At 52.1% G+C, this 10,710-nt stretch overlaps 1 protein-coding gene across 1 annotated transcript in view; it reads right to left on the bottom strand.

Annotated features, from left to right (window-relative positions):
* ATP9A (ATPase phospholipid transporting 9A (putative)) overlaps positions 1 to 10,702 on the bottom strand; it is a 162,503-nt gene extending 151,801 nt beyond the window's left edge. Inside the window, exon 1 of the mRNA XM_030887051.2 lies at positions 10,640 to 10,702. Coding sequence (XP_030742911.2) covers positions 10,640 to 10,695 — 56 coding nt within the window. The 5' untranslated portion in view covers positions 10,696 to 10,702. The remainder of the gene's footprint in view (positions 1 to 10,639) is intronic.
* Between the last annotated feature and the right edge of the window lie 8 nt (positions 10,703 to 10,710).

The raw sequence follows: 10,710 nt of genomic DNA, 5'->3' as shown, positions 1-10,710 counted from the left end.
AAAAGATCAAAAGACACACTGTATTAAGCAAAGCTGCTACACAAGACCTCTTACAAGTACTGAAGGAATGAAGAGCAGGGATGTTGCTTTCTGGACTAAGGTGCCCCTGACCCAAGCCCTGGTACTTTCAGTCGCCTTAAATGCATGTGAGAGTTGGACGCTGAATAAGGAAGACCAAAGAGAAGATGCACCTGAATGGTAACCCTGGAGAATAGGGAAAGTACCACGGACTGCTAATGGGACGAGCCAATCTGTCTGGAAGGAGTACAGCCAGAGTGCTTCTCGGAGGGAAGGGTGGAGAGACTTCCTCTCGCATTCTTTGGACGTGCTGTTAGGGGGACCAGTCCCTGGAGAAGGACATCATGCCCATAACGTAGAGGCAGCAGAACACAGGAAAGCCCTCCGAGATGGACGGACACAGAGGCTGCCACAGGGCTCAGGCACAGAGCACCTGTGAGGCTGGCAGGACCGGGCGGTGCTTCATTCTGTCTCTATCCGTCGAACCGACTCACTGGCATTTAACAACAACAATCTTTTGTTCTGTTGTTAGTTGACGGAGTTGTTCCAACTCGTGGTGACCCCAGGCCAAATAGGGTCTGATGGTTGCAGTCCATTGGTGCAAACAAAGGGCAAAAGCAACACGTGTGTCTTTCAACGCAGATGGCAAATGCAGACATGTTCAAAAACATCTCCAGAATACAAAAGAAACCGATAAGGGTGGGGGCAACACCTGTAGCCTTTACCTTGTAAACACTGACCTCTGTGGCTGATGAAATTGTTTTCACGTAAATGAAAAATCCAACAACCAACCACATATCCTGTTGCCTTCAAGACCACGCAGCTCTCCCTCACAGCCTCCTCTGGACCACGAGCTCACAGGTCAGGGCTGCAGACGACCTGCCTTGATAGCCCACAGCCTGGCACAGTAAAGGTGGCCGTCACTGTGGGTGGCTGGATGGCTAACTCTCCTGGGGCCTTTCCCCCGTGCTCCTGACTTCCAGCATTTACCTGTAACTTCCTCTGGCTTCCAGCATTCACCTGGATAGCACTCTCCCTGATCTCCTGTACCTGTATGTCCCCTGACTCCCTGTATTTACGCTTCCCCCAGTCTACTTGGTCGCAGGTTCCCACACAAGTCCAATGCCCCAGAATGTTATACCCACACACAACCTCGGTGTCCGGAACCCAGCCGCGTCCTGCAAAATGCCAGAGACCAAAGAGAGCTACATGAAGGCGCTTCCCTAGGCACCAAAACAATACTCAGGAGTGTTTGTTAAACACTTACTGTGTGCCGGGCGCCATGGCTAAGAAGCCCGACAGTCCTCAGGAGCGTATTCCAGGGCAGGTGCGCTCTGCCTTCCCACCTAGCGGAAGAGAAAACTGCTCCACAGGGTGGTCCCACAGCTGGTGGGGGGCAGGGCCGGGCGGTCTGTCTGATGGATTGACCTCGGTGCCAGCACTATAACCACTGAGTCAGGGGACAGCATTTGCAAATCTCACCCACTCCTCCGTAGAATCTTCGAGCAGCTTCTGGAATGTCTAAATAACTCTCGAGCAAGGACTCCGAATGACATGGGACACAAGAGTCCAGGATGGCCCTGGCCGGGCCTAACACCCTCTCCCTCCTCCACTGGTCAGTCTGCTGTAGAGCTCACCCAGCGCCCCGGGGCACTGTGGGCTCCACTGCCTTCTTCAACCCTCAGACCCCAGCTACTATCACCAGTGCCCTGTTCCAACAGGTAAGCTCGCTTTCGCCAGCCTGGACCTAGACTGTATGACTGAGCCCATGTCCCTTCCCCCTAAGATTCTCCGCAGCCAACCTGTCTCTTGGCAAGCCACCAGGAAGCCTTCTCCCTTCTCAGGCTCTGGCTCCTCCTCCCGTTTCCATGGAGACCAGGGTGGCAACACGCACAACTCACTCCACCTGGGGCGTGGCCTTGGTCACTGAGACAGCCCCGGGAGGCCATGGGAATTGTGTCGAAAGGCACGCACTCATGAGATGCCAGAGGTTACAATCACTTACTTGCGCCTCGGAAGGAGTTCGCTTTTACCAAGAGGGAGCGGGAAAGCTGAGGGCCTCCAAAGCCGACAGCTCAGGTACCCAGGGCGCTCAGCAGGTAACAGTGCTCACATCCTTCCTAATGGCCCCCCAACCCCCACCTCCCCGGTCTCCCCTACTCCACCACTGCACTGCAAACCCCCCACCCCTGGCACAGAAGCCAGACAGTCCACTCGGCTCACCCCCGCTGCCCAGGCCGTCCCCGCACCCTGTTGGCACAGTGGGGAGGCGCTTGGCTGCTCACCAGAAGGGAGGCAGTCCAAATTCCCGGGCCCTGTGTGGGAAACTGATGAGGTCATCTGCTTCCTGAAAAGATTTACAGCCGTGGAAACCCCACAGGGCAGTTCTGGGCTGTCACACAGGGTCGCTACATGCTGGAATTAAGACAACACAGGGGGATTCGCTTCAGGTTTTAAGTGTTTACATAGGTTCCGGGGTGGTACACGTGGTGGTTTCAAATCCACCCGGCCATCTGTTTCCGTGAGATGTGAGCCCTGGAAAACGCAATGGCAGACGGTATTTGTATTTGTGTATTTACCTTTGTTGTGACTACAGCTATGAACTTGGTAGAGCGGAGGGGGGGGGGGGGGGTTTGAGCAGAGCCGTGAAAAACTTCTCAGACATAACCAAACACCTTGTGCGCATGAGTCACTGGGACCAGGGACTGAGGATCACGGTCTCAAGGGACATCCAAGTCAAGTGGCATGCCAGCGTTCACACAGACAAGGCTCTACATCCTATACTGGGAAACTGCAACTGAAATCTTAAAAGCTAAGGTTCAGCTATTGGTGTGTCCCCGTCTTGAGAAGGAGGAGGCAGCCATCGAAAGCCACGTGGAAGCAACGAGTCCAGTGGACGAGAAGCCCACCCCGACAGCAGCAAAATCATCAATCATCTCAGACGAAAAGGGCAGCCTTTACCCAAGGACAAAGTTCACGGGGTCAGAAAAGGAAGAGGGCGCAGAATAAGCAGCGGGGCACGTAGGGTATTGCAATGGGTACACTGAAACGCACTGCGTGTGGATTGTGGATGATCTGAAACCCACGATCCACTCGGGAACCTTCCCTCAAATCACCAGGAAGAACTGAGGAAAACGAGCCTGGGAGCGGGCAGTGACACAGCTCCAAGAGACAGCACCTGCACCCGTGGACACCGGTGCACGGGCGTGTGTTTGCCTGCAGTTTCACCCTTTTGGTGCTCCATTGGACGTGTTTAATGATCACAAACTACATACAATTTAGGGGCAAAACTCCTGGGGAGCACGGTTCTCCTCGGACACCCAGGACATCTTCCCGAGTGGTTTCGGGTGTGGGGGATTTCTGCAGAGGGGAGGGTGTGGAGGGCGTGTGAATGAAGATCATGCTAAACATCAAACCCAGTGCCTTCGGGTGGATCCCAACTCATCGCGGTGAGCCTTTAGTGGGAGAGAACCGGCCCCACGGGGCTTTCAAGGCGGTCATTCTCATGGAAGCAGGAAGCCTCCTCTCCCTCCCACAGTGGACAGTGGGTTTGAACCAACAGCATGCTGTTTCGCCCCCAACCACGTAACCCACTGTGTGCCAGGTTCCTTGGTAAGCATTCCTTGGGCAGGACGTAAAACTCCTGAACCTTCCCAGGAACCCATAGATGTGGGCAGTGTCCGTCTGTAAACACCCACATACCTATTCTAAGACGTAGGGGAGCATTTCAGCACCCACAATCCGCTGAAAACAAGCTTACTGGTCAGATGGAGACTGGTGGGCCGGACCTCAAGACTAGGAGCCTTACCTTTGGGCTTTGGAATGGAGCTCACCTCTGTTAGAACAGCCAGTTTATTCCAGATTCAAAGGGCAGCATTTACCCAAGAACAAAGGCCAGAGAAATCCTCAGGGGGCGGAGAGCAGGAAGCATGGAAACAGCAAAGAAGGAAGAAGTGGGAGGAGAAGTGGGCATTCAACAGATGAGTTGAATCAAGTGTTGTGTTAGTCTGGGTGGACTACAGAAATTCATAGACATTCATGTGTGTAAGACAGAACTTAGTACCAAACAGCAATTGTACATTAAGAAAACATCCCATCCCAGTCTGGATCAAGTCCGTGAGTCTGATTTAACCTGCTATGTCCAATATCAGTCTATAAATTCCTCTTCAGACTCATGCAGCACATGCAATGACACCGAATGCAGGAAGATCACAGGCCAGTGGGTGGAAAGTCTTGTGGATGCAGTGGCAGTAGAAGCATCTCAGCGCTTGCGTGGGTCTCCACGTGGCTCCTCTGGCTCCAGGGCTCTTGCTGCATCAGTGTAGCTCCATGTGGCTTGTCAACAGGAATGTCTCACAGAGAGACAAACCAAGGAGTATGTGGCCCCCAGTGAGCTATTTATCTCCTTCGTACCTCCAACGGAGGTCATCAAGCTGCGACCCAATTGACAGGCTAGACTCCACCCCTTCCCAAGTTGACAGGAGATTATATAACTGCCACAGGTGTAGAGCTGGTGATCTGTTCTGTAACCATCATCTAATTCACAATTAAAAGTGGGTTTTGCTGCTGCTGCTGTTCAAAGACAAGGAGTCCTCTGCAGGCTACATTAGAATTCAAAGTAGCAAAATGGAACTGAAGGAGTTTCACTTAGTAGCCTTTCAGTAAAGATACAGATAGAAAACAGAGGAACGGCATTTAAGTAATCCCAGTCACAGCATCCTTAACTTTTCTGTAACAGGGATGTGTACACTTGTATCTCAGTGAATTTTAAAAACTTATGATAAGAGGAAAAATAAAACTAGTTTAAGTCAAGGTGGGGGTCACAGCGGTGGCGGTGGCGTTGGGTGCCGTCTATGAGAAGGAAACACTGCCTGGTCCTGCACCATCTCACAGGGGTTGTTATATTTAAACACATTGTTACCGCCGCTGAGCCAATTCCTCTCCTTGGTACTTTTCTTCTTTTTGCTGCCCCTCCATTTTGCCAAGCAAGACATCTTTCTCCAGGGTCTGACCTCTGCTGACAACGTGGGCAAAGTACATGAGACAAGAGGCTGTCATAGCCTCTCGGCCCCACCAGGGCAGATGGTTAAGCCGGAATCCTGCCCTAACAAGACCAATTTGGTGCTGCAAGCCCCTCCCGTGCCATCACTTGGCAGGAAACAGCCCCACCATTACTCAGGAGGGCAGTGGTGGCCATCCGGCGAAATCACAGGGGTATGGCTGTTCAGATGAACCACTGGGTACCAGGGAGACCCACTTTAGGCAAGTGGCAGGCATGGGACCCAGCTGAGAGCTGTAATGCAGGCCATGATGTCTGTCTGGCAGAGATGGGCTCTGAAGAAAGGAGAGGGAAGGAGGGGTGGAAGGAGAGGCAGAGAGGAGGGAGAAAGACTGGGCTTCCTCTTTCCTGTGTATTCGGGGTGCACTGTCTCTCACCCTGCCCCCAATAGTCACCACAAACCTTCCCCCAAGAGCCCGTGCCAAGCCTCCTGAGAAATCAGAGGCAAGTCCACGAGGTCACTAACATCTCTTGAGAAAGGGGGCTGCTGAGAACCCTGGGAGACTCCCATTCATCCATTGCTCACCCACTCACTCAGCCATTCCATCAGCAGGTATCTGCTGAGCACCTGCTAGGTGCTGGTCTCGGTGTTAAGCTCAGAGGACATACCCAAACAAAACCAGCATCCCAGCAGGTTCGAGAGCAGGCAAGACTATATCCCTCAGTGGGAGGTGGCTCTGAAGAGGAGTCAATAGAGCTGAGACACGGGAGACAATCAGGCATAGGTCTGTGAGCTGTGGGCAGTAAGGCCCTTGGCTGAGTGGCGCAAACAATTCAGCACTTGCTTCAGATCAGAGGTTCAAACCCACCGCAAAGCACCTCGGACAAAGGCCTGGCTCTCTGCTTCCCAAAGTCCCAGCCCTGGAAACCCAGTGTCGCACGGTGCTGTTCTGATACACTCAGGAATTCCAAGACTCCGAGTAGCGAGTAGTGGTGACAGCCCTGGCGCTGTGGCAGCATTCCCGTGAGGCTCTGGGAAGACGCCAAGGGCAACTCCCCCTGACAGACCCAAGGTGACAGCGATGGCGCTAAGAAACTTTCCGAGTCAGGAACATCCTTACTAGGACACAAGATACAGCACAGGGGCGACACTTCAAGAGAGCCGGCGTGCTGGCCCTCGGTGCTCACTGCTCCATCCCCAGCGTGGACGCTGTACCAGGGGCGGTGGCCATCTCCAGGGGGGAGATGAGTGCAGAGATCACCAGGAGTTCTTCCACTTGATACTGGTGTCTGCATATTTGCCTGGGAATGGGCACCCCGTGGCGATGGGCACCGCCCTTCCAGCGACTGGAGGGCATCTGGAATGCCCAAAGTCCCGGGAGAAGAGCTGACCTCCCGGCTTTCCGCAGTGGCCTCAGTATACCGGTTGGCGTCACCTTACAGATCTGGGTCATCTCAAACCAGACGAGTCACTTCTCAGGCCTTCCTCAACCACATGGCTGGCCCCACACACACACACATCCCTTTTTTGGTGTGTGGCCTACAGTCGTCACATTCAGATGAAACCATTGTTTAGACAATGTCGACAAACTACACATGAACTTGGTTCCTTCGGTGTATACTCTGCTCTGTGTAGTCTCAGCAACAACAAAAATAAACTATATACAGGAGTCAAATAGATCACACAGAACACACGCCTGCCCGCATGAAAATACTGGTGGACCCTCAGCTAACATGGGGGGTGGGGGCGCCGACCTCCCAGGCTGCCGAAAAGCCACATAAAATTTACAGTTGGACCTCAGACCACATGGCTGGAGCTGCCAGCTCGGGTGCAGTACACAAAGGTGTTTTCTCCCTGCTGCCCATCTGTGGTCCGTCATGGATGGAAACGTGTCCAGGGACTCTGACCATTCATCGCCACGTGAGCTGTCCCTCTCTCCACTACCTGCCACCGGCCCTCGTCCTCCCAGCCCCCCAGGTGGCGGAGGTGACCTGCTCAGGAGGGGATGAGTGATAACACGGTGTTCAAAACACGTTTGCAACACCTAAGCTCCCCGCACCGTATGGGCAGAGGGAGATCCACTCGTAGGCAGGTTCATGCCATTCAAACCCAGGTGCTCACAGGTCTGCGGTATAGAAACTTATAAAGTAAATGTGTGTGTGTGGTGGGAGGGCGGAGAGAATCAACTTGTGGGAAAATACGGCATTGGTTTGGTTAATTAGGGGCTGTCTACACAAAGAAATAATATGTAGCCATTTAAAACATCATGGACACAGCGCCATGAGGCAGAAAAGGCTTTATATGGAAATGCTAAGTAGGAAAAAGAGTTTTGGAACATACCAGCGTACATGCTACTGTTCTGATTCATGAAAGGGCGCCCTCCGGGACAGGAGGAAAACTGCCTGTGTTGAAACGACACCCCCTGGCTGTCTTCCCTGAGAAAGTAACTGTGTTTTCTCCTGGAGAGAGCAGAGCAACCTTGGAGGCAGGAAGACCACAAGACTAGACCAGCAGGGTCACTTTGGTCAGGTTGAAAGGAAGAGTCATGGGGACAAGAAAAGTTTCAGTCCCTGGTCAATGAAACCATGAACCTACATGAGCTCTCTCAATGAAGGAGCTGGGGATGGAAGGGTCTAGGGCAGCGGTTCTCAACCTTCCTGATGCCACGGCCCTTTAATACAGTTCCTTATGTGGGGACCCCCAACCACAAAATTATTTTCATTGCTACCTTATCACTGTCATTTTGCTACTGTATGAATCGGGCTACCCCAGTGAAAGGGTCGTTCGACCCCCAAAGGTTGAGAACTGCTGGTCTAAGGCCAAATATTGAGCATCTCCAACATCTAATGGCTGCACAGAGGAGGCTGGGGTGGGAGGGCCCAACAGACTGTCAGGAGATTTGGGAAAGACTGACAACCAAATCCCCCAGACTCCTGAGCCCAGAGACAGGGAAACGCGCATCCACACAAAGGCACATCTAGGAATGGTCTGAGCACTGTCTGCTCTTCATCTCAACAGGCGGGAAGGATCCCGATCGCATCCCCACGAGTAGATACAGAGAACTTGGCAGACTCCAACCCTGAGCCAAACAGAAGGCCCCTACAGGCACTGTCCTAGTGAAAGAGGCTCGACACACAGGCCACATGTCCCATCATTACACCGGTTAGAAACTTCCAGAAATGGCCACCCCAAGGAAAGAGAAAACCGATCACCCAGGATTTGATTAACTGCAGAGGAGGCAGGGGGGAGTTGTCTGGGAGGTGGGGATGCTGGGAGACAGGGCCGTGGGGAAGGCTGCACGGCAGCCATTCTACTTTCGAAAGCAACGAGCTATCATCGTACAATGGACGCATTGGGTGGCACACACATCACATCGCAATAAAGCCACTCAGAATCACACAGCTGTTACCGAATATGTACTCAAAGATTCGGCTTTTCTTTCTCAATCCCATCCAGAACCCAAAGTTCCTAGTTCTCGCTGGCCCGAGTTCAGATCCTCCAAGCAGCATTTTCAGTCAGTACTTCTGAGATGAGCCCAAGCTTCCAGCCTTTTCTGCTAACACCAAGGGGCCACCTTATAGCTGTAGATATTTTCCCAAATTTCATCTGGAGCAAGCCATGAAGTTCAGGTTTGTGACTTCTCACCAATGAAGAAGCACTTGCCTCCTCAACAGAGCACTGTGACTCCCTCATCCCAACAGCAACCTCATGCTAACACCTGGCCATCACTGTAGCCCCCAATAAACACCAACTGCTTACTGAGCACTTAACTTCTATTTTTGAGGGGCTGTGGCGGTATAACAGTTACGAGTTTGGCTGCTAACGCTGTGGTCAGCAGTTCAAAATTACTGGCCGCTCCATGGGAGAAAGATGAGGCTTTCTACTGCCCTAGAGTTACATTCTATCCTGGAGGGTCCCTGTGATTGTCATAGAATCTACAACAGTGGGTTCACTTTTCCAACTCTCTCCTTTCCATGAGTCAAGCCTCAAAAACAAATCTTCTTAGTTAAGTATAATCATTGCTACTCCCGTGTACAGAAGAAACTGAGACCCAGAGAGGTCCAGGAATTTCCCCAAGGCCACACAGCTCCCTCTTGACACCTAAGTCCCAACAACCCATCTCTGGCACTTCATGAGAAGCTGAACTCCATTCATCCAGAAGCGAAGCACAGGGCGACCTCGTCACTTCCAGCAGTGCAAGGTGAATCTAGTTTCCAAGGAGACCACTTCCACCGCTTTCTCAACCTCAGGATGTGGCACCTTTCTCAAGGGTTACGGGGCCACTGGTTTTCTCCAACCAATAAACTGCTTGCTTTGGCAATAAATGCTAGCTGACCCGGATAGTAACTGACACCCTGTCTCCTGAGATGCACAGCATCTGGGGTTTGGGCTTGTCCCCACAAAACCTCCCAGTTATCTACAGCCTCATTACCAAGAGCTGTTGAGTAAGGTATAGGTAAGGGTTCACACTGAGTTAGTTCTATGACCTTGAGCAAATGACCTAACATCCCTGAGTCTGTTTCCTTATTTATAAATTGGGGGTGTGAACTCAAACCCACAGGGCTGCTGTCAGGATTAAACACAACACAGGTAAGGATCCCAAGTGCCCAGCAGACCCAAACTTCTCATCCCTTTGTTGTTGTCAGCACCTGTGGAGCCCGCTCTGACAGCGACCCCTTGCTCAAACAGCCTGAAACACTGCCAGGGCCTGAGTCATCCTCCCCATTGCTGGCATGTTTGAGCCCAGTGTTCCGGCCACTGTGGCAGTCCATGCCATCATGCCTTCACTGTTGATGCCCTTCTCCAGAGACTGGGTTCCAGGACCACGGTCCATGAAGCCTTCCCATCTCTCTGTGCATCTGAAGAGGATTTTCAAAGCCCAGGACTCCTGTTCGAACCTCACAACTCCTAAAACTCAAGATCTGGATACAGGCAAATGCCCTGAATGTGAATCTGTATCAGTGCTTAGAAAATACACTGGCTCCCACACTTATTCGACTCTAGAGGAGGTGTGGCAGGCCAGTCCATCAGAAACCCCACTCTGTGAAAATCCCCCACAACCTCATGTCATTAGCCTTGCATATTTCCATCCCGGTAATGATCCCTAGCAAAGAATCATTTCTGTTGGCCCCTCTACCACTAAATCAGAGGTTCTCAAGAATGCTTGCATATGAAAAATCCCCTGGGGAGCTTTTAAATATACATCTCTCAACACTCAAACTCTCCCCCTCCTTCCCACAGGTGAAAGCAATGTACAGCCAAGGTTGGGACCCTGACCCCCACCACACACACACACACACACACACACACACACGTTAGGCAGGGCTTGTTTAATTCATCTCTGTATTGCTTACCACCTGGTATAGCCCCAGGAGGCATCTCAGAATGGTTTGTAGGGCAAATTGATTACTGCAAGTCTTTAGGGCCCACATCACATTATGAATTCATACCAGGTTTACCCATGGTGAACTAGGTGGCAGATCCCATTTGTTAGCTGTGGGGTGGGGTAGGGTGGGGTGCTGTGCGTGAACAATCAAGGGTTCAAGGTCCCAGTCTGCAGCTGCACCCTCTTTGAACTCCCATTTCCTCCCCATAAAACACCACCAAAGGGGCCGCCTCACCGGAAGTGTCCAGGAAGCCAGGGCCAAAACCTCCGGAAAATGGCAGCTGACAGCATTCCTTTTTTTTTTTT

Source organism: Echinops telfairi, unplaced genomic scaffold (assembly GCF_000313985.2).
Source record: "Echinops telfairi isolate 266 unplaced genomic scaffold, ASM31398v2 ScPeMD7_5592;HRSCAF=6446, whole genome shotgun sequence".
In the NCBI taxonomy this organism is placed as follows: Eukaryota; Metazoa; Chordata; class Mammalia; order Afrosoricida; family Tenrecidae; genus Echinops; species Echinops telfairi.
Note: the sequence above shows the minus strand (reverse complement) of the source record. Positions and strands in the feature narration are given on the sequence as shown.